Genomic DNA, 23,807 nt, shown 5'->3' with positions numbered 1-23,807 from the left:
ACCACCATTACTGAAAGGGCAGCATAACCTCAGAGATTGCTGGGCTTGAGAGCGCTGAGGCCACCAGGATGCCTGCTGTTTGCACCAGCGAGGCACATGGCGTCACTGGCGTCACTGGCGTGGCGTCCATGACGGCTGAAGACTGGTGTAGCAGCCATCTTACGGAGAGGTTCTGGACTGGTGGCCATCTTGTAGAGAGGCTCACTCCCTCACGATCGTCAGTATAGGGCATGCTGGAATCCACAGTCGTATCATGCTCCTTGGCCACCAGAGCTTGCTGCCTGTTAACACACAAGATTTAACAAAAAATAACCGAGAGAGCCGGCTTTTATAGGGTGAGCTAACAAGGCGTCCATGACGGCTGAAGACTGGTGTAGCAGCCATCTTACGGAGAGGTTCTGGACTGGTGGCCATCTTGTAGAGAGGCTCACTCCCTCACGATCCTCAGTATAGGGCATGCTGGAATCCACAGTCGTATCATGCTCCTTGGCCACCAGAGCTTGCTGCCTGTTAACACACAAGATTTAACAAAAAATAACCGAGAGAGCCGGCTTTTATAGGGTGAGCTAACAATGCTAACAAGACACAGGTGCAAACAATGAGTGCTGATGAGACTGGGCAAAGGATTATGGGACATGTAATTTGTGAGGCAGAAACAGTCTGGGCTGGAATGCCCTCTAGTGGACAACCGGGGCACAGCCGATGATCATGACAGCCAATATATAGTGTTTTATTATTATTAGTATTAGTATTATTATTTGTAAACCTGGAACTAAACAAAAAGCCTTAGCATTTCTTGTCAAAATAACTAATAAAAAACATACAGTGTCTTTTAAACCTGGAAGTGAAGTTTTAGGATTTTAGCATTTTAGCACCAATCAACTGTCACCCATCTACACTGAATATTAAGAATGATAGAACGAACTCCAGTCTGGGCTGGAATGCCCTCTAGTGGACAACCGGGGCACAGCCGATGATCATGACAGCCAATATATAGTGTTTTATTATTATTATTATTATTAGTATTATTATTTGTAAACCTGGAACTAAACAAAAAGCCTTAGCATTTCTTGTCAAAATAACTAATAAAAAACATACAGTGTCTTTTAAACCTGGAAGTGAAGTTTTAGGATTTTAGCATTTTAGCACCAATCAACTGTCACCCATCTACACTGAATATTAAGAATGATAGAACGAACTCTGCCTCGCAGATATGTAGTCATCCGCTCTGCATGAGGAATGTGTTGACAACCTTGCAGTCTATCCTTGAAAGCAGTATTGCAGATGGAAGATCATAATGGACGGTAAATCAGTCTGACCCCATTACCCATAAGGCATAGAGTAAAGAAACGGTGACTGACTTTAGATCAGATGAAAGGCTGATAGAGGCCATATGTTTGCACTACTGGTGGATTTGGGCCTTCGGGGTATCTGCTTTTTTTTTATCCTTTATTACTAACAATAGTAAACAACATAGTAAATTATGTAACTGAATGGCAACATGTTGAGCACCAGAGTAATGGAGGCCCTAAACCAAATAAAAATAATAATAAATAAATGACTTATAATTTTTTATTGACTTTAGTCCTGAATTTATTTTTAACACTTTTTTTCCTTGGTGTTATTTTCAGTGTTTTATTTAACTTTGTTTTTTTTCTGTCATTAATTTTTACATTTATTTATATATTTATTTTTGCATTTTTATATTTTTATTTTCTGAGCGCAACTTGGAAATGAGAGAGATATGAAGTCATTTCTCGGTATCAAAAAACAAATTCTGCATGTTTAGGGCTCCACACACAGTAGAGTGGTTTATTCCAAATCCACTTATCTAATGCAAAAGCTTTCAGTTGCTTTTTACCACAAAGTATGTTTGTATTGGATTTAATGTGATCATGTTTCACTCTTTTTGCTCTCTGCCAGGTACACTGATGGTCATTTCCCTTCTCTCAATTGTATACGGAGCCCTACGCTGCAATATTCTCGCCATAAAGATACGTTATGATGATTATGAAGTATCCGTGCGTCCACTGGCATACCTGTGTGTGTTTCTGTGGCGAGGGTTCGAGATTGCCACACGTGTGGCTGTTCTGGTCCTCTTCAGCTCCGTGATGAAGGTATGGGTGCTTCCGGTGGTGTCGGCCAACTTCGTCCTGTTCTTTCTGCACCCGTGGGTTCTCTTCTGGAGCAGCTGCTCTCCATTCCCAGAGAACATCGAGAAGACATTGACCCGTGTCGGGACCACTATTGTCCTCTGCATGCTGACCTTCCTGTACGCCGGCATCAATGTGTTCTGCTGGTCTGCCGTTCAGCTCAGATTGGACGACCCTGACCTGATTGATAAGGGTCAGGCATGGAGGCGCCTCGCTGTGTATTATTCCCTTCGTTTTGTCGAGAACACAGGGCTGACTTTGATGTGGTATGTCCACCGGACTGAGTTCTACCAATGGGTGGATGCCCCCGTGTTAGAACTATCGCTGTTGTTGGGTTATGCCACAGCTGTGTTCTTTATGTTGCTCTTTTACCAGTTTTGCCACCCTTGCAGGCAACTCTTCTCATCCAGTCCAGCCCAGGGCTTTTGGGAGTGCTGTGGATCCCTCTGCCTGCTCCGTGGGACGTTTTCCCAGTCTGGCTCCATGAGGACCAAGCCACCAGGGAAAGACGTTGGAGACGATCCACCCTGCGCTACCAAAGGGGACATTGGGCAGAGTTTGTGCGGCGCAGTGTGAGCAAAGCACATCTTGAAGTTTTTTTGTACAACGAAAGTTAACGGGGTCTGATGCTGATTTGGACCTCACTGATATTCATTGCATGGACAAAAACAGCTCTCTTATATGAAATATTTTCTCTTGCGGATTTCTGCCTTGATACTTGATGGTGGAATGTAAAAGTCAACATTTGTTGAACTTTGAGATGAATATACTTATACTTGTTTTGTTTACAAGGCCTACGAGCCAGCATGTTCCACTGAAGTGCATGTGAAATTCCCTAACAAGATGAAACCGTTGCTTTTGTCATGTGATGTGGGAGCGCTTTGTCCCTCGTTCGGTGTTGGTTTGATTAATGTCATAGCTTCTACGCTGTCTCTGTATCTAGATTATTTAAAGCAGATGTATTCAAAAAAAATGATTTGCTTGAGTTATAAGCTGTTGATTTTTCCATCACCTTGAGGCCATTGCTTTCTGAAAAATGTTTGACAACCTCTCAGGGTCATCATTAATACTTCTATTCTTATTGCTCTGCTCATACTGCGTATAAAAGACTGAAATTAGTCCTGATTGGTCATATGATTGTGTCCTATCATATGATTACATATGGCCTAAATTCAAGAAATTCAGAATTGCTTTCAAAATGTAAGGACTTTTGGATTGTGAGAATTACATTTGGGTTGCCAGGACCTTCATAATCCTGCAAAGAATGATTTAATTTATTGTTTTTTCTTTCCTTGTTTACACTCCTGTTTTGCACTTGCCTTATCTGGGGACCTCTTTTGCACATTATTCAGATTTTTCATACAAAAAGTAAAAAAAAAAAAGCCATTATTTTCATTGAGGGCAATAGATGATTGTATTCTAACTTTACTGCCCCCCTGTGGGGAGATGAATGGTTTGAGTTTATTCATTCTGCAAGACTTTGTGATCAGGTTACATCTGGAAACTCCCTCAAAACTTGTCCTTCAGAGCGCTTCACTGCTTTTGATATGTGCAACTGTCAGCTAAACCCATAAAAAATAATAATGATAATAATAAAGGAGTGATATTTTGTGCATGGAAGTACACATAGTTTATTGATTTTCTCTTTTGCAGTTTTCCTTGTTATTTATTTAGAAACATTTATTTTTGTATTTATGTCTATGTGTGAGGTCAGTTGTCACTTTTTGTAATTGTTTTCTGATAACTTAATCTAAAACCCATTTACAGTTATAAATGTTCAAGAGAAAGATTGCAACAAATGCAGGAAAATTATTTAAATCATATAACCATATCAGTTTTGACACTACAACAACTAACATCTTTACTAAAAACTAAATGACAGGCTTGACTATAAAGCAGGAAGAGAACTGAGCGATCATCTGACCATCCCCTTCAGGTTGAGGAGCTTTGCTTGATATTTTCTCATGGGCTCACAGTTGTGACAATATTTCCTGATTTGCTTCTCTGCTTTATATACCATATCCCCTTTTGTCTTGTGGCTTTCTTCAAAATCTTTCATCCTCACTTCACTTGATCTTCTCTTTCTACACAGCTCAACATCATGGGAAACTTTGCTGCAAATGAAGGACTATCCATTTTTGTTATTGTAAGCTATGCTTTTAGGTTTGGTTTTTTAAACTGAATTAACTTTTTAAATCTTTATTATCTTTGGGTTTTAAAGTTCTTGATTGTTTTCAATTACTTTGTGTGTGTGTGTGTGTGTGTGTGTGTGTGGGTGATCTGTTTTTTTTTTTTTTTTTCAATTTTCAAAATCTTTCCCCAAAACCCTAAAATCTCGACTAAATGTCCTGCATACACTCTCAGAAAAAAGGCACAAAATTGTCACCGGGGCAGCACCATTTCAAAAGATAATAATATGTACTTTTATATTACTCAAATGTACCTTTTGTGGGATATACAAGGTACAAATAAGTGCCTTGTTCCACCTCAGTGACAGCTTTTTTTTTCTGAGAGTATTTTTGATATTTATGGATAAATTACTGTAAACCTTGCATATTCTTCCAGCCATCCACATCATAGCTCACTTGTTCAACTTTGAGAGATTCATGGATTCCCAGCTTATGATCAACAGCAGTTACCTGCCTTACGTGCTTTCTCAGATGGGCAACAATGACAATAAATCCTACCTGAATCCTATCAGAACCAATGAGACGGTGAGTCTTTCCAGACAGGTTTTGCAAAGTTTTAACTCATTTCAGTCACTCACGTTTGTGTATAACTTTCACAGTCTCAGTGTTAGCAGAAGTTCCCTTTAAAACACTGATTCTGAAGCAACACCCCATTCATAATGCAAGGAACCTCCAACTGATCTCCCTTCAGCACCGTAGGATAACCTCCCACTTCCACCCACTGTTACATCAAATAACCATCATGCTGCTGCCGCTGTTATGATCACATGATTTAAAAATTTCTGTTGCCATGGTATTGCTTTGATGACCCAGTGGACAATAGCCAGAAATAGAACATTGAGGGGATGAGAAGCCCATGATCATAACAAAACATGTATAGTGCCATGTTGAAATACAATCGATACACACTTCCTATGACTGATATAAAAAAGATCTACTGTATTCATAACTGCTATTGAGAGCAGCTATGACATATTTGAACAATTTTGTGGGCTTAGGGCAAAATAAATAAATTCATAAATAACATAAAATTAAATAAATGATGCCTATTTTACAACTACGCATTATCTCTATATACACTACCGTTCAAAAGTTTTTACCATTTAAAATAATTGTTTTCTATTTTAATATACTTTCAAATGTAATTTAATCCTGTGATGGCAACGCTCAATTTTCAGCAGTCATTATTCCAGTCTTTAGTGTCCCATGATCCTTCAGAAATCATAATAATATGCTGATTTGGTGCTCAAGAAACATCTATTATTAGCAATTGTGAAAATTGTGATAGTTTTTTTTTCAGGATCCAGCTCAAAATAACAGTTTATTTGAAATAGAAATATTTTGCAGAATTATAAATGGTCACTTTTAAATAATTTAATATGTCCTTGCTGAATAAAAAGTATTAATTTAAAAGAAACTTGCTGACCCAAAACATTTGAATGGTAGTGTAATGGTAGTCTGAAATTGCACTATTTTGATTTTTGCAAACTACTTTATCTTTGTTTCTTTTTAATGTAATGATGTGTTTAATGTAAAACATTTTGAGTAATGTTTTATGTTGTCATTTTTGTATTTGTGATTTCCCAGAACCCAACCATAGTGATGTTTACTAATACTGCTTTTGTGGTCCAGGGTCACATATTAGAATTTTTTTTTTGTAAATATATATAGTTTATTATAAAGATCTATTGTTTATTACAAATGCACTGAATATAATGCACAAGAACATATTTCAATGGCTGACATGACATTTTAAGCAGTTTTAGTGGTGTCCTGCAGTATTCTATATACAAACCCAATTCCAAAAATGTTGGGACACTGTACAAATTGAAGCTTCCACATTACATTGTTTTTATTCACAATTTGTACAGTGTCCCAACTTTTTTGGAATCGGGTTTGTGTATATATATATATATACACTTTTTTTTTTTTTTTTTTTTTTTTTTTTTTGAATGCTTGTTTCTTCCATGGGATAAAAAAAAAAAGGTAATTGACTTTTTATTTCACAATTTGGACTTTTTTTTCCCCCCCACAATGCAGAGTTTGTCTCACAATTCTGAATTTTTTTTTCTTAGAATTGCAATTCTTACAAAAATCGGGGAAAAAAAGGACTAAATTCTGTAATATAAACTCAGAACTGCGAGGAAAACAAGTCCAAATTGTAAGATTTGTAACTGTCACAATTACCATTTTTGTTTCCATAATTTTTTTAATAAAACTACATGGAATATTTGAACCGTTAAAAATCAATTGCCACAGTGAATCAAAATGATAAAATTAAGCGAAACGTTTTAAAAATAAATGTAATTTTATACAAATTTCAATAAAAATATGCGAATACTTACTAATTAAATGACATTTAAAAATAACTAATAGAAAACAAATAGACGCAAAATAATGCATTTTACACATAAAACTAATATGCAATGCATCTATTTAAACTATTTGTCAGACAAATATCAATTAAGTTAGAAGACCAATGTGTCAATGTGGCTGAGCTAAAACGATGAAAACACAAAGCAGTTATATAGAACTAAAAGCTTTACCATCAGTGGTAGTGTCCCAGTAACAAGAGTTGGCTGTGTGAAGACCTGCGCCGCTTTTCTGCATCACAGCACAGTTGACTGAAATTGATACATAATATATAACAACAGCACTTTGCATAATATCTTTCAGCCTTGTGCAAATATGATGTATACATTTTGTCTTATAAATACATTATCTGATGTTTAACCTATGAGATATTTGCATACAAGAACTCCTCAAATGGAAAAGCTCATACCAATGTACTTGAACGGTTTCCCCTGTTTGACTAACTGAGTGAGAGTGTGTTCGACTATGCTGGCTGTCCACTGGTTGACTTTGTTCTGGCTGTAGTCCACACCTCCAATAATACCCTCAATGCACTGACCGATAAACAGACAAACACACACACACACACACACACACACACAGAGAGAGAGAGAGAGAGAGAGAGAGTTAATGGAGCAGACTTGCACTCAAATAAATAGGCTAGCATTAGTCCTGCAGGCATGAGTTAGACATGAGACTAACAACAAAGCAATTCATTCAGCGAGGCACACCATAGACCTTATAGGGTTTTTAATGTTTTTATAAGCGTGTGTTTGGTTTTATAGTGAATATTACCTCCTTCACAACATTACTTGCTTCGTCTGGGCTGAAAGACACCTGAAATGAAAGGTTTTGAAAGATGAAAAGAAATGAACCAGCTGTCAGATGGGTTTAATAATGCATCAACACCCGCATCCATTAGATTTACTGATCAAAATGTACATTTTAGACATGCAAGTCAGCAAAAAAAAAAAAAACTCGAAATACTTTTAAATAAATAAAAAAAATGTTGATACTCAATTCCGTTTGCTTTATGATTCAAGTTTGCGTTATGATTTGGCCACACCCTGAATCATTTAACATGAAAACGTACTACACAATAATGTAAAAAATTACTCACAATGAACTTTAGTCATCTATATATGTGTAAAAGATGTAAAGACGTGAAAATATGTAGGTTTGTGGATGATGAAGTATTATGTTCCTGTCCTGGTGAAGCGGTTAGCAAGCTAGCATTGAATGCCAGTCTACGGTTTAGTTTTGAAACGAGTTAGACAGATAATAACCGGTTACACCATGTCATGCCTTATATAACACCTACTTCATCTCCAGAATGAAACTCCTCCATCTTTTTAGCTTGAAAAACAAAATTCTGGACAACAAACTCAGTTCAGATGACTGTAGCTCTTCTCTCATTGACAACTAAAGGCTGATGTTGGCAACACAATGACGATTGAGTGCTGCCACCTAGTGGCGCTCCTCCCAATCACCATCACTACAGATTTAAAGAGGTCATATGATGCGATTTCAAGTTTTCCTTTCTCTTTGGAGTGTTACAAGCTGATTGTACATAGATAAGATCCCTGAAGTTGCAAAGACTAAAGTCTCAAAACCAAAGAGATATTCTTTATCAAAGTTAATACTCTGCCACGTGGAGTCAGCTGTCTTACCCGTGGCTTGTGTACTGCAAACACATACCAGCTTCATCACTGTGTCTGTCACGCGACTCTGTTCCCCTTTCAGGCTCTGTCTTTACATTTATTTTGAAAGATGAAGCTCGATTATGGTAAGGGGCGTTACATTTCCGACGAGTGCTTGCGGTGTTCGGCCAATCACAATGCACTGGGTCAGCTGGCCAATCAGAGCAGACTGCGCTTGTCGGAAGGAGGGACTTTGTGAAGCGTTTGAGAGAAGCGGGGCATAGAGGACCAACAATAATGTACAGTATTTGAAAAATAATGTGATTTTTGAACATTAAAGCATGTCAACATATTCTGTTACACCAAATACACCAAATAATGATCTTTAAGAAAAGCATCATATGACCCTTTAAAGTTTGTGATCGGTTTCTTTTTAATTTAAACTACAAAAGTAATCTATCTACATAGATAGAATTGTATCTATCTATCTATCTATCTGAAAGAAAAAAGAAAGAAAATGACAATTTTGAGTTGTTTACTTGTATCATGTCAGGTTGTGAGATGATTCTTACAAAAATGCCATTGACAAAAAATGATCACTTAACCCCGAAACAATACAAGATTTTTAATATATAAAGTGCACAGGTGCTTATTCAAATTTAAATAAATAGATATAAAAACATACATACATATATAATTGTATTTGTTTCTAGATATACAGCACATATTGTTAAATTTACTCCCAAGTAATGACTTTGAGAATGTATTTGATAAAAAAAGTTATACAAATTAGACACTGCAAACATACAGTACAAAGGGGAAACATTATACAATGTAGTACCAAAACAAAACCATTATGGCTCACAGCTATACTTAAATGAATCTCCCAAACTCAGTTTTGTTTAAGCTAAGTTATTTTCTGTGGTCTGCTTTGCAGCACAAGGCACAGTACCATTAACACCACCAACACCAACAGGATGATGCTTTGTTAAACTGCTGATTCTGCTAATTCCAGCAGTTTTTGTTACGGTCCCAAGTCAGAAGATAACTTCAACCCAGCTGAAAAGTGTCAAAGCAGATTGCAAGTGGCTGAACGTGATCGACTGGATGCTGTGGTCTGGCCTCCGATCTGCATTGCACTGCTAGAACTCTCTGAGATTTGAGGGGGGCCGTCAGCTGCTGGTTTGCCTGATGTGGACATCTCTGCCTGATTGCCTTTGGTGGAAGATCTCTTGAAAAGAGAAATCTGAAAAAGCCAGGTAGGAAAGAGGTCAAACAATGGGCAACGTTAATATTAGCTGGCTGCTATGACGGTTGCTAGGGTGTTATGCACGGTTGTGGGTGCTTACTGGTGTTTATTATAAAGATTAAAAGGTTTGAGTGGTTAAATACCCTGTTCCTGGAGACAGTAAGAGTCTTTGGCTTGTCTTCTGTAACTCCATTCATCTCTGTCTGTGTTTCCTCTTTTATAAGGGTAGCAGGATCAGAATCTTCAGAATTTACAGCAACAAAAAATAGAAATAGAAAAAGCTGCTTATAATCAATTTGCATTACATTTATATTCTTAGAAGATATATATATAATATATAAAGGTCATTGCGTGTTTTATCTCATAATTCTCTTTTTCTTGCAACTTTGAATTATAAACTAGCAATCCTCACTTTTTGTCTCAGTTTACATCTAACAATTCTGACTTTTTTCTCAGAAATGTGTCTAGAAAAAAACTAAGAATTGTGAGATTTTAACTTAGAATTCTGAGGGAAAGAAAGTCTCAGTTGTGAGAAAAAAAGTCACAATTACCTATTTTTTATTGTTATTCCATGGCGAAAATTAAATTCTGTATATACTGTAGATGCCCTCAAAGCTAACAAACAGACTAAAAGCCACAAAACCCTTTTTTTGGGGACTATGGGAATAGAAGAATAAAAGAATGCTGAAAAGCAAAAACACTAACCTTTCTTTGGTCCATCGGGAACAGATTCTTCTCTTATAATCTGCTTTTTCTGTAGGAGTAAGAAACTATCATCACAAACAAATCACAGCAATACTGCAGTTGTTTACTGACGTGATGCTAAATCATTAAGTTCATACTAAATTAGTCTAAATGGCATGAATGAAAGGTTTCAGGGCACCTGTACGTCTGACTCTGTAATGCTTTGCTCCTGCTTCTCCGTCTCTTTTCTCTTCTCATCTAGAATATCTTCCTTCTCATCACACTCTTCACCCTCTTCTTCCTCTGGATGCTCTTCCTCATCTTCTTCGTCTTCCTCCTCTTCTTCCTCATCATCTAAACATTCTTCCTCCTCATCATCTTCTCCTTCTACTTTTCCATTCATCTCATCTGTCCGGAGCTGGAGAGATGGATGGTGGCCGTGCAAAAAGTAAGAAATGACACAATCAGTGACTGTGAAACACGAAAAGAGGGCTAAAGGCACTAGAATGGCAGGAGAGAGGGTTCATGTGAGTTGAGTAGTCTTTGTAAAATTAAAACTAACTAATAAACTACATGTATAAACACACGCAAGTAAGTAGGTACATGAACTAGGGCTCTATTTAGGAGGAATAGCTCTACAGAGACAGTGTAAAATGAGGGCAGCCTCACCTGTCCAATGAAGGATTTTCAGTACTCTGATTGCAACGGCTTTGCAAGTTGGCGATATGTCATATGGCTTTCTTTATTTGCATATTTACAATTCAAATGAAAATTTGCTTTGTACATATATCATATTCTGAAATGTTCTGGTACTGCATGAAATGCTCAGGTACTGCATGATTGCTTTCACTAAACAGTCATGTAGTATGTATTTTTATAAAGTCCCTGGATAATCTGTGCTTTTGAAAATAAAAAAACAACACATAGGTATTCATTTAAAAACTGATGCAAATAGTTGAATTAAATGAAAAGTTTTATTGGTTATTATATGTAAAAACAAATTTGTAAAAAAGTTCACAGAACAAGCACAAGAGCAACATTTTAACTAAATGATATTTAATGACTAACTTTGGGCTCAATTTACCTGTATTTTTCCAATTATTTTCTTCCAGTCATAAAGATTATGAGCTGCCATTTTATTTGACATTTTAATGTGGTTAGGCATCTGACTTAAAGGCATCTTTAAATTCTTAAAAATACTAAATTGGTAATAATTTTGCATTTTTAAGAATTTAAAGTCATTGATAGGGTTGATTCAAGGTCACTGGCAAATCAAGCACATTTGTTAGTAAACGAACATGGCTGTCCAAGGCACATGATGAGGTCTTCACTACTGCGTGGGTGTACAAGTACTTATTAAAACATAATTTTGTAAAATAAATAAAATAAAAAATGTGAATCAGTACATTAGGTAAGATTGCCATGAGTGAAATTGCAAGAATAATAATGGTGAAATAACAAAAAGAAATGTAAAATAAACATCAAAAAAGGAAAAAGCAAGAAAGAACATAAAAGGCAAGTATGAAATGGCAAGCTTATAATCTCAGGGAAGAGCAGAGAGAGCTTGAGGTTGCTGATTTATTTTAGATTGAGGTACTGAGGTAGAACATCATCCCAAAACTGCTTAGGCTCATGGGACTCATCATCTGACTGATCGTCTTGTGCTCGAGCCCGTTTGGCTTTTGATGGCTGTTTTGATGTTTTCACACTTGACTTTGGTTTGGTGGATTCAGAGGCTTTTTCAAGTTTTCTTTTGGCCTTTTTTTCCTCCTCCTCCTCCTCCTCTTCTTGTTCCTCTTCCTCCTCTTTGCCCTCTTCTTTTTGATTGTCTTCCTCTTCTCCCTCCTCATCCTCTGCTTCTTCTGTCTCTTCTCTTTCTTCAGACTCTTCCTCTGCCTCTTTATCTTCTTCCTCTTTGTCTTTACTGTCCTGTTCGTTTTCATTCTCTTCTTCTTCTTCTTCATCATTCTCACTCATTGCTTCATCTTCGCCACTTTCCCATTCCTCCTCATCCTCTTTATCTCCCTCGCTCTCCTCTTTATCTTCCTCACTTTCCTCATTCTCTTCTTTATCTTCCTCACTTTCCTCATTCTCCTCATCTTCCTCACTTTCCTCATTCTCTTCTTCATCTTCCTCACTTTCCCCATTCTCCTCTTTATCTTCCTCACTTTCCTCCTTCTCTGCTTCACTTTCACTCTCCTCTTCTTCTTCATCATCTTCAGTCTCACTCTCCTGCTTTTCTGAATCTTCCTCCTCTTCTTTGCTAGTCTCTTCACCGTCTTCATCCTCCTCTGCCTCAGTGTCACCTTCCACTTCACTTTCTTCCTCATGCTCACTATCTTTCTCCTCTGACTCCTCATCCTCTTCTTCTTCATCTGACTCTTCCTCTGATCTGTCACTTCTGCTCTCTATCTTTCCCTCTGATTCTTCTCCACTCTCCTCCTCTTCACTTGTTTTACTTTCATCCTCATCTTCTCCACTCTCCTCCTCTTCAATTGTTTTACTTTCATCCTCATCTTCTCCACTCTCCTCCTCTTCACTTGTTTTACTTTCATCCTTATCTTCTCCACTCGCCTCCTCTTCACTTGTTTTGCTTTCATCCTCATCTTCTCCACTCTCTTCCTCACTTTTTCTACTTATCTCACTTGTTTCTTCTTCCTCATCTTCTATTCCATGACTTTCCGCTTCCTCCGCCTCACTCGCTACATCCTCAGTTGCTTCACTTTTACTTTTCTCCTCCTCTTCCTCACTTTCCTCATCCTCACTAGAAGCTTTAATCGTTGTATCATCATCAACCTCATTATCATTTGCTAGGGTCTTGCTTTCACTTTCCTCTTCTTGGTCATCCACTTCCTCACGCTCATCCCTCCTGTTCACCAATCCCTCGCTTTCCCCCTCTTCCTCCTCATCTGATTCCTCTCCTCCTTCCTCCTCACTTCTTCTATATGTTCCCACCACAGAATGAACATCGGTTTTGGACTCAGAGCTGGTACATTCCAAGTTCCCATCTGAAGTTTCTGGTTCTGCCTTAACGTTGATGGTGACGGCTGTCCTCTTGGCCTCTCTTGTCTTCTCTTGTCCTGAAACCTCAAAAGATTCACTCAGGGACGAAACATCAGATAGAGTTCTCTGTTTTGAAGGAGGTTTTGGCATCTTTTGGAGTGTGGACTGGGAAAGGAACTGACTGACTGCTGTTTCTCCAAGTAAACGAGCAGGACTTTCCATTCCCACATCTTGGAGAAAAGATGTCACCTTGGTGAGAGGATTTTCCTTCATTTGCTCAGATTCTGACACCGATTCTGATTTGAAGGCAGCTTCTGAGACAATGGTAGGGCCCTTTTTTGCGTCCTCTACTAGCAATTGGCTTTGTTCTGCTTTTGATTTCTTAGTCTTTTTTGTAGAAATGTCTTCTTGGCAAGAGGAAAGTGAAGTAGTGGAGATCTCTTGAGTTGTCTTTTTACTTTTTGAGTCTTTTTTTGAATCTGACCTTTTGCTCTGTGGGACAAAACTTTTGTTTTCTGTCTTAGCAGCATTAATTTCAGCTTTCAGCCTCTGAGCTTTTGGTAAAATCTCTTTTGAGATCTTCTTACCTGTTGGCTCTTGGTCCTTATGCATGGTCTGTTCAAGATATTGCTCAACAACAATTATGGGTTTAATTTTTACTTCTTTTTCTTTCCCCACAACCTTTTGAGACTGGCTACTGACTTCCAATGGACTATCTTTGGGTTTTGTTTTACCTTCTTGGTTTGGTTTTGTACTTCCTTTTGATTTGTGAGCAACCTTCTTGCTTTCAGCCTCTACCTTTGAATGTTCCTTCTCAAGCATCTGTACTTTATTCCCAGCGTCTTTCCCTGTGACTCTATCCCTTGACTTTATCAGCTGTTTGTGTTTGGGCTGGAAGGATTTGGATCCAGCTCTGCTTATGTCTGTCCCCATTCTGATATTACTTCTAGCAGCTTGGTGATGTGCAGGCCTTCTGTCCTCCAAAGCAATAAGTACATTTTCCTTATCCTGACCATGTCTCTTAGGGCTCTTGTGGGGGGTCCCTGACCCAAGACTGTCCCCGACTACCAAGCTACCACTTGAGCTTCTAAGTAACTCAGTCGGAAGAGCTTTGCGAGCTAAAAGCTCTGCCCTCTTTCTATAAAGGGCAGGGTCATCTCTTGGCTTCCCCTTCTCCTTACCGTGCTCTTTCACAATCTTAACTTTCTTCTATCCCAGGAAGCAGAGGATAAAAAGAGGGAAAGTGTTAGAGAAACGAATGACCATGCAGAGCAGGCTGAATGAGAGCAGAATGAGCTTTAAAGCTGCAAAGCAAATGAGAAGAATGAGTCAATGAAGCAAAGAGAGAGAAAACGTAAGCAGAGATCTAAAAGAGTGCAGCCCATGAAATAAAAAATTTTTTTTTTTGCACCTCAACCTCTGTTTGACCATCTAAATTTCTTGAACAACAACCCAGGTGAGCTCTTACCTTCTCCATAGGAGACAATGTGAGGGTCTTATCGCTAGGGTCCATCTTCATTATGTGGGTCTGAAATCAAAGAAACTTTAGCTTTGTCTTTTATATTAGTGGTTCTAAACGTTTTTTTTTTCCCTACACAACCCAGATTTTACATCAAATGGCAACCCAAAACCCGAACTAAATGAAATCTTTATGTAATGTAGTCTGCATCATTTACTTCTTCCTTTTAATTTTGTTTTTCTATCCTAATTATTCATGATTTACACACTTAGTTGAATTTGCATTTAGCATTGCTTTTCCCCTTTTTTTCCCCATGACCCCTGTCAAAATGGACTTCACCGGTTGTGAACACTGTGTTACTGTGCCACACTGTTTTATTCTATGTTTAAAACTGGCAGTGATTTCTAATTAAAAAATGACAATAAACCAAATCATGAAATGTCTAATTCTACGTATTTTCTATATATATATTATAAAAGCATGCGTGCCTCTTTAATGCTTCTCCTACCAGGTTTAATAAGTCAGTAGTTTCTCCGAGGTCTTTTAAACTCTCGCTATCCTTCACACTGCTTCTGTCATCGAGGGACTTCTCTCTCCTTCCAGGAACTAATTGAGAGAGAGAAGACATAAAAACCTGAGCAAGACTCAGCAGTTTACACTACTATTCAAACGTTTAGGGTCAGTAGTTTTTTTTTTTTGTTGTTGAAAGTAGTCTGCATTTCCTTAATTAAATTTATAGTAAAAACAGTAACATTGTGAAATACTGTTACAATTTTAAATAGCATTTTTCTAATTTTCAGCAGCCATTACTCCAGGCTTATCCATTTTAATATGCTGGTTTGGTGCTCAAGAAACATATCTTATTATTATCAATGTTAAAAACAGTTGGGCTGCTTAATATTTTTGTGAAAACTGTGATACATTTTTGGATACTTTCAATAGAAAGTTCAAAAGAACAGCATTTATTTGAAATAGAAATCTTTTGTAACAACAATTTTTGTCTGTGACTTTTTATAAATTTAATGTGTCCTGATGAATGCTGAATAAAAAAATCATACTGACCCCAAACTAATAAACAGCAGTGTAAATTAATATAAATTTGTGCATTTTGAATAAATAATATATTTTTAAAAGTGACAATTGCATTTGTGAATAAAGAACTTGTTTTCCTGTTATTTGAAACCACAGATATGCCTTTAAATACAGATTTTTTTTAAGGCTATTACTTTTGAGGCTGTTGTGAGGGATCTTTCCTGGTTGTTTCCTATGGGAGTGATGGATCTGGCTGGGAACAGATAAAGATGCACTCAGCTGATTTCCGCCCAGGGCTGGAAGTGTTCGAAACATCTGTCCAAATTGATCTGGTGAACGCTCCTGCAGAGGAAAAGCAAGTCATTTATGATTCCATAATTAACTCATTTATATGACTGTTTAGGTAACATTATATTATATTAAACATTACCACAAAGACTTATTATTCATCTTGAAATACACTGCAACTAGTCCAACTGATAATCGGTTGCACTAATTTTGACCCATCCGGATTTACCCACCCGTTCTCTGCGTCTGACCCGAGCCGAGAGACTCCTGTTCAGGGTGGTCTGACTGTGTGTGTCCCCCAGTAATTCAGTATAGGACTTCTCAAAGTAGTCTTCTGTGACATCATCCTCCTCTAAGATCAAATCCTTAGACCCTTCGGGCCTAGGTTTTGCTAACACAAGCATGTGACACCCACCACAAGTAACCTGAAAAACACACACACTGTTTGCAGATGCCATGAAATCAAAATAGGAGTTTTGTGGCTTATATTGATCCACGTCACAACACATCTACATTAACATTCAAAAGTTTGGATTTTTTTTTTAATGTTTTTGAAAGAGGCCTCTTATGTTCACCAAGGCTGCATTTATTTGATAAAAAAAACATTAAAAATGGTAATACTGTAAAATATTACTACAAATTAAAATAACTATTTGTAAATATATTAAAACGCAATTTATTCCTGTGATGGTAATGCTGATTTTTCAGCAGTCATTACTCCAGTCTTTAGTGTCATGATCCTTCAGAAATAATTATAATATGCTGATTAGATGATCACATAACCTTTCTTTTTATTATCAGTGTTAAAAACAGTTGTACTGCTTAATTTTTTTGCAGAAACCGTTATATATTTTTACAGTATTTTTTGAAGAAAAGAAAGTTCAAAAGAACAGCATTCACTTAAAAACAGAAATCGTTAGTAACATTATATGACTTTACTGTAATTTTTCATCAATTTAATGTGTCCTTGCTGAATAGAAGTATTAAATTCTTAAAGGGGTCATATGATGTTGCTAAAAAGAACATCATTTTGTGTATTTGGTGATAAATAATGTTTATGCGGTTTAAGGTTAAAAAAACACATTATTTTCCACATACTGTACATTATTGTTTCTCCTCTATGCCCCGCCTTTCTGAAATGCGTCTATTTTTACAAAGCTCATCGGTCTGAAAAGCGAGGTGTGCTCTGATTGGCCAGCTATCCAGTGCATTGTGATTGGCCGAATACCTCAAGCGTGTGATGGAAATGTTACGCCCCTTACCATATTGTGATGATGCCCTGTCAGGCCGGAGCATAACATAAAACCATGTCTGCATTTGTGATCGGAGAAATGACAAACAACAAGTGCTACTCTACACTGTTCAAAACTCGCATTTGAATCATCAGTGGCAAATTCTTTCAATATAAAAAAAACGTACTTACAGTCTGTGAGTCAGAACAGCCGGCATTGTAGTCTACTCTACCAGGATAAAGCTCATTCTGATCAGGAAACAGTTCTCATCCTCCATAAAATGCACTGGACACATGGGAATATTTGGGTTGAACTGTTCTGGAACAGTGTTGTAAATACAACTTAACCACTGATTTCTAGTCGTGTCCTCTTTTGGAAGGCCAAACAAAGTAGTTTCCCTTTCACAACGAAACACAGTGTCTCCACGGCATGGCGGCGGCGGCAACAATACTACAGCAAGAATAAAGTTATGCCTTCTTTCTTTGCGTGAACATTTGGGCGGTGTTATGCAAATCTTCCCACATAGTGAGGTAGACATGTGGGGGCGTGTTAGAACGAGCCGTTTTAGGTAGGTGTGGTTGACTCTTAACTTTTATAAAGAATTTTTCTTTGGATTTGAGACTTTGCAACTTTACAGATCTTCTTTATGCACCAAGTGCTTGTAACACTCCAAAGAGAAAGGAAAAATTGAAATCGCATCATATGACCACTTTAAAAATCTTACTGACCTCAAACTTTTGAATAATTTTTTCAATCTTTCTCAGCTGGATGTGGAAATATTCATGCAAGTTTGTGCAGTAAATTAAAATCATCTTTTTGAGAAATTAATGAGAAATTCAACAAGAGAATTAAATAAAAAGAGCTCTACTTTCGGTATCAAAAGGAATTAAGTCAACAGGGATATGAAAATAGTATTTGTCAAACCATTTCACGGTTTTAAAGCAGAAAAAGGATACATCTGAGAGAAATCAAATGTATGTTGTGTCATAAAAGGTAGATAGGTGGTAATACGTACAGAATGTACATAATGATCTAGGAATCTTGGACACAGGGTTGGTTTGAACTGGTTGGTGAAGTTCTCTTCTCCCAGCCCCAGCTTTCCATGTCGACCATCACCAAAGGTGTACAAAAGGCCACTGTCTGAAACCAGCACATCAGATTTTATATACACAAGCAAAACCAGTATATATTTTAGAGGAAATTATATCATGTCAAATGTATCAGAGTAGATAAATGTAGGTGGCTTTCAGTACATGCTTACCAGTAATCAGCGCTGTATGGTTCTCTCCACACTCAACATGCTTAACTCTGCCCCTCCTGAAATGCTCAACCACTCTGGGTAAACGTGACTCAAATATGAAAGTGCCGTGGCCAAGCTGTCCAAACTGACCCAGGCCAAACGAATACACCTCGTGCTCTGCAGTACCAGACATACATAACATTCATTCTTCTCAATGAGGAAAGACAGTGGAACAAGACGACAAAGCAAAACATGTTCTCCTACCTGTAAGCACCACGGTGTGCCCTCCTCCACAGGATACCTGTACCACCTTATCAGAGATGCTGGTCACCTGTTGAGGCAGTTTATGACTGGCCAGCTTCTCTGTGGACAAGCCCAGCTTCCCACTGTCTTTCTCTCCAAATGTGTACAAGGCCCCATCCACTGCAACAAATAAAACAAGCATCACCTAAGATCAAGCCAGCCTTCATAGAAGGTCAAATTATGAACTTTTTATGAATTCAATGCTACCACACACTGCTGTGGATGATGGAGAGGAAGTAGGAAGGTCTCTATTACATTGAATAAATATATCAAATATTATTAATTAAATAATATTTTAATATGTCATTAAAATTGTAACTGGTATCTTATTTATATATATATATATATATATATATATATATATATATATATATATATATTACAGTTTAATAAAATAAGAGATAACATTTTAAAACTAATTAAACTTATATGAAAATGTTATTATATTATATATTTTTTTTTATTTATATTATATAAATGAATTATAGTATATGATAAATATACTGTTTAAACATAGAATTTCAAAATATTTTATTCTATAATTTATAATATTTAATAAACTATTCAAGGTTAAATACAACATGTGAATGTTGAGCATAAAGTTAGTGCATTTATTTAGCAATGGCATACATACCAGTAACAAAGGCAGAATGATAATATCCACAGGACACCCAGGACACTCGTTTCCCCACAGAAACCTCCCGAGGAGTCAGTGCATTACTCTCTTTCCCCAATCCAATCTGTCCCTCTGAGTTATCGCCCCACATATAGAGCCTGCCATCCTCTGAGATGACAGAGATATTGTTACATTATTGTTAATATTTGCTGTTGCATGTTATGTATGTAATATTAGCACCATATGTTTCGGAAATAGACACTGTTGCTGTAAGTAAGACGGAACAGAACTCTTACGCGTCAGGGCAGCAGAGGTATTGGAACCAGCAGCGAGCATTTTGACTGGTTCATGTTTGCTGAAGAAGTCCACCAGGTGGAAGGAAGTTCTGTCATCACAGTCACCGAGGCCGAGCTGTCCTTCATTATTCCCTCCAGAGGCATACAGTTTACCACGGGCTGCTCGGTGAAAAAAAATGTCTATTTTAGTTGAGGATAACGTTGCAAGTAGTTAACTAATATAGCGGTCTAAAAAAAAAAGACAAATTTGGTGTCGTGCATTTTTTTTTTTAAAGAAATTAATCATTTTATTCAGCAAGGATGCATTAAAAATTGAAAGTGACTGTAAAACATTCATAATGTTACAAAAGATTACTATTGCAAATAAATGCCATTGTTTTGAACTTTCTATACATCAAATAATTCTGTAAAAAATGTATCATGGTTTCCACAAAAAAAAAAGCAGCGTAAATGTGTTCAACACTGATAATACTAATAATAAATGTTTCTTTAGCACTAAATCAACATATTAGAATGATTTCTGAAGGATCATGTGACACCGAAGTAAATTAGCAATGGCTACTGAAAATTCAACATGCCATCACAGGAATAAATTACATTTTAAAATATATTACAATAGAAAATTATGCTAAACAATACATATTTATACAATATAAAAAACTTATTTTATATTGTAATAATATACCACAATATAAATTTCCAAGTAAAAAAATACAACTTTTAAATGGTAGTGTACATTTAAAACTACTTTTTTGGCCTGTGAAAATATTGAGATATAATCAAATAAACCAACAAACAGTATGCTCAAATATTTAAAAAATAATTCTAAAAGTACTTTTTTTTATTTCTTTTTAAAAAGGTAATGTGTGCAATTTTTTCAATGTTAAAGAAATTATTTAAACCCTCTTGCAAATTCCCAGAGAGTTCCCCTGTGTTGCCCTGTGGTCCTTTCAAAACACTGCTCTGTTTATTTCAGTGGTTTGCCTTGGTTTGGTGTGTCAACTTATGGCTCAACTAATGGAATAAGTAAATAAATAATAATAATGTAAATAATTAAGACAACAGAGAAGGTAGAAGTAACAAATTACTGTAGAAAACACATTACACCTTTTAAAAAGAGACTGATGTACTAGACTCAAAAACATAAAGCAACTATTCTGTCATGTTTGAATAAACTTACATGTATAAACAAGTGTGTGAGTTCTTCCACAGGCTGCAAGCTTCACCCTCTCTGATTTTAGGGCTTTAAGAAAACAAATATTGTCACAGCATGTCAGAAACATGTTGAATACAATTTAGTCAAGCTAAACATTTATACAACCTGACAAAAAAAAATTTCATCAAACTATATAATGAAAAATTGTACTCTTCTCTGTATTTAAGATTAATGCAGATTATGGACCACTCCAGATTGGGATTAAGACAACCTACAGCTTTGTCCTGAAAAGATAGCCTTTTCTTACAGCTATTTACCAACATGTAATTTTGTATGTCAACCAATATATTATTGCTGAATGATTCAAAATCACTCATCATTATTATTTGACATATATCATACCCAAACAGCTAAATGTGAGTGACAGCATTGGAAATGTGTTTGTGTACGTGATTTATCAGCTGTGGATGACAGAAAACACTCTGTACTACTCTCTCTTTGACTGACAGTCTGTCCGGCATAGAGTCGTACCTTTCACACAAGTGGGTTTATTCACAGTGGTCTTTGTTCCGAGGCCCAGCTGTCCCCAGTTATTGCTGCCAAACATAAACAGCTTCCCATTTTCTGAACACAATAGGAATAGCGACAGGATGAATGCTCAAAATGATGAAATAAGACTGTATTTACCAATATCCACCACTAAAATCATAAATCATACCTGTCACCAGTGCTGTGTGCTCATCTCCACAGGAAATTCTCAAAGGTACATCATTTTTGAACCAGAATTTACTAGGGGCATTATCTGCGAATTTACTCTTTCCAAAAGTGAAGACCGCTCCGGATTCTAAAACAAAAATGGAACAATATAAAAATGCAGACAGACAGATGTAATCTCGCCATTTTTGTGTTTTATCTTTGTGCACTTATACAGGCGACTGCTGTTCTCAAAAACAAGCTGTCTTTTTTTATAAAGCATACAGTATTACACTGTTGTAAACAAATAATAATTTGTATGATTTTTGTTGAAGTTTCTGTTTTTTTGAAAATATACACATTAAGATTAAAATTTATTGTTTACTTTATAGATATAGAACGGGGGGGGGGGGGGCGGGACCGCATGGCGTGGTTGCCTTGGCGACAGGTAGCCACAGGCGTCAATGACAGAGCGAGACTTAGTGCTCAATGAATAATAAACAAAACACACGCAGTAATTTACACTTATAAACCCTGGTAAATATAGTATTCGCAGGGCATAAAAGCAGTTAAGACATGTTTAACGTTACATCAGTATCACATATGATTCGCCTTCACTAAGTATGTAGCACCGTTATATAGCTTGTAGGCTAATCCTAAACAGCCATTCGTGTTAAAGAAACACACGTGTCGCAACTAAAAAGCACAAAACAGTTTACACTGATCACTAATGCACCACATAATATTTACCAGGGATCTCATCATCTGTCTCTCCGGCCATCTCCCCCGGCTAATCAGCTTATTTGCGCAGGCAGGGCTCTAGGAAGTGTGACCAAGAAGTTTGTAATATGACAGAAACCTTCCGCTTTACATGTTCTTCCGCCTTGAAGTGTCACGTGCTGCTCGTGCACAGGCGTCAATGAAAGAGCGAGACATAGTGCTCAATGAATAATAAACAAAACACACGCAGTAATTTAAATTTATAAACCCTGGTAAACATAGTATTCGCAGGGCATAAAAGCAGTTAAGACATGTTTAACGTTACATCAGTATCACATATGATTCGCCTTCACTAAGTATGTAGCACCGTTATATAGCTTGTAGGCTAATCCTAAACAGCCATTCGTGTTAAAGAAACACACGTGTCGCAACTAAAAAGCACAAAACAGTTTACACTGATCACTAATGCACCACATAATATTTACCAGGGATCTCATCATCTGTCTCTCCGGCCATCTCCCCCGGCTAATCAGCTTATTTGCGCAGGCAGGGCTCTAGGAAGTGTGACCAAGAAGTTTGTAATATGACAGAAACCTTCCGCTTTACATGTTCTTCCGCCTTGAAGTGTCACGTGCTGCTCGTGAGCTTCTCCAACTGGTTACTTGAATTTGCCAAACTTTAGACGAGAATTAATTGATTCCAGTTCAAGTTTATTCGTATATATAATATATATGATATATATATATATTATATTTTAGCGCGCACGTGTGTGTGGCTTAATATTCTAGTTTCCATGACTTAAAATAAAAACTACGAGGCAATATATGGTTTAAATATGGTTTCATTGAATAACACTGTTAACATACATAATGTAATACAAAATAAACAATTTACATTATTACAAATCCCTGCAAAGGGCACCAAAGGCCTGATAATTGCTGTTGTTACACTAACAGGACGATCAAATTCTTGTTTAATATTGACCAAACATTTAATTCAAATATCCACTTAATTTTTTTATTTTTGGCCACCTTTTTTGCGATATAAATGCTACAGCCTCTTTAATTTCTTCAACAAAAACACGTGGACATTATAATATATATATTATATTTTAGCGCGCACGTGTGTGTGGCTTAATATTCTAGTTTCCATGACTTAAAATAAAAACTACGAGGCAATATATGGTTTAAATATGGTTTCATTGAATAACACTGTTAACATACATAATGTAATACAAAATAAACAATTTACATTATTACAAATCCCTGCAAAGGGCACCAAAGGCCTGATAATTGCTGTTGTTACACTAACAGGACGATCAAATTCTTGTTTAATATTGACCAAACATTTAATTCAAATATCCACTTAATTTTTTTATTTTTGGCCACCTTTTTTGCGATATAAATGCTACAGCCTCTTTAATTTCTTCAACAAAAACACGTGGACATCACAACCCGTACCAAAATTAACCATGGCTTTATCGTAGTAAAACTGCTTAATTT

The 23,807-nt window shown here is 36.7% G+C and overlaps 3 protein-coding genes across 4 annotated transcripts; 1 reads left to right on the top strand and 2 right to left on the bottom strand.

The window, feature by feature from the left end:
* The first annotated feature begins 1,297 nt into the window (after positions 1–1,297).
* xk (X-linked Kx blood group (McLeod syndrome)) lies at positions 1,298–3,719 on the top strand. The gene is made up of 3 exons (XM_016239320.1): positions 1,298–1,304; positions 1,924–2,419; positions 2,546–3,719. Exons 1-3 carry the CDS (start codon positions 1,298–1,300, stop codon positions 2,727–2,729), a joined length of 687 nt encoding a protein of 228 aa, XP_016094806.1. The 3' UTR covers positions 2,730–3,719.
* Positions 3,720–6,838: 3,119 nt separating this feature from the next.
* Positions 6,839–8,150, bottom strand: dynlt3 (dynein light chain Tctex-type 3). Its single transcript, XM_016239560.1, has 4 exons — positions 8,016–8,150; positions 7,490–7,531; positions 7,125–7,248; positions 6,839–6,966 (listed from the first exon to the last, which is right to left on the bottom strand). Exons 1-4 carry the CDS (start codon positions 8,040–8,042, stop codon positions 6,866–6,868), a joined length of 294 nt encoding a protein of 97 aa, XP_016095046.1. The 5' UTR covers positions 8,043–8,150; the 3' UTR covers positions 6,839–6,865.
* Positions 8,151–9,013: 863 nt separating this feature from the next.
* Positions 9,014–22,410, bottom strand: LOC107555863 (X-linked retinitis pigmentosa GTPase regulator-like). 2 transcript variants are annotated; one of them, XM_016238792.1, is made up of 17 exons: positions 22,336–22,410; positions 21,611–21,736; positions 21,424–21,516; positions 20,917–20,979; positions 19,737–19,895; positions 19,459–19,608; positions 18,786–18,944; positions 18,543–18,698; positions 18,297–18,421; positions 16,283–16,474; positions 15,956–16,103; positions 15,238–15,335; positions 14,739–14,798; positions 10,467–10,685; positions 10,289–10,337; positions 9,727–9,824; positions 9,014–9,580 (listed from the first exon to the last, which is right to left on the bottom strand). In XM_016238792.1, the coding sequence occupies exons 1-17, from the start codon at positions 22,364–22,366 to the stop codon at positions 9,404–9,406; spliced, it is 2,103 nt and encodes a 700-aa protein (XP_016094278.1). In that variant the 5' UTR covers positions 22,367–22,410; the 3' UTR covers positions 9,014–9,403. The 2 variants fall into 2 exon arrangements, with proteins under 2 accessions (XP_016094278.1, XP_016094271.1); XM_016238785.1 differs by lacking the exons at positions 9,014–9,580; positions 9,727–9,824; positions 10,289–10,337; positions 10,467–10,685 and adding an exon at positions 11,279–14,479.
* Between the last annotated feature and the right edge of the window lie 1,397 nt (positions 22,411–23,807).

Source organism: Sinocyclocheilus grahami, unplaced genomic scaffold, assembly GCF_001515645.1.
Source record: "Sinocyclocheilus grahami isolate Dianchi unplaced genomic scaffold, SAMN03320097.WGS_v1.1 scaffold20.1, whole genome shotgun sequence".
NCBI lineage: Eukaryota > Metazoa > Chordata > Actinopteri > Cypriniformes > Cyprinidae > Sinocyclocheilus > Sinocyclocheilus grahami.
Note: the sequence above shows the minus strand (reverse complement) of the source record. Positions and strands in the feature narration are given on the sequence as shown.

Excerpts from the sequence above, each read along its gene's own strand:
- dynlt3 (XM_016239560.1), bottom strand. The coding sequence starts at position 8,042 with ATGGAGGAGTTTCATTCTGGAGATGAA. Across the intron at positions 7,249-7,489 it reads CAAGTAATGTTGTGAAGGAG|TGCATTGAGGGTATTATTGG; the intron begins GTAATATTCACT and ends TTTATCGGTCAG. Across the intron at positions 6,967-7,124 it reads GAAACCGTTCAAGTACATTG|TCAACTGTGCTGTGATGCAG; the intron begins GTATGAGCTTTT and ends TATCAATTTCAG.
- LOC107555863 (XM_016238785.1), bottom strand. The coding sequence starts at position 22,366 with ATGGCCGGAGAGACAGATGATGAGATCCCTG. Across the intron at positions 16,104-16,282 it reads GGGTCAGACGCAGAGAACGG|GAGCGTTCACCAGATCAATT; the intron begins GTGGGTAAATCC and ends TTTCCTCTGCAG. Across the intron at positions 14,799-15,237 it reads CTACTGACTTATTAAACCTG|ACCCACATAATGAAGATGGA; the intron begins GTAGGAGAAGCA and ends CTTTGATTTCAG.
- xk (XM_016239320.1), top strand. Across the intron at positions 2,420-2,545 it reads ACAGGGCTGACTTTGATGTG|GCAACTCTTCTCATCCAGTC; the intron begins GTATGTCCACCG and ends CCACCCTTGCAG.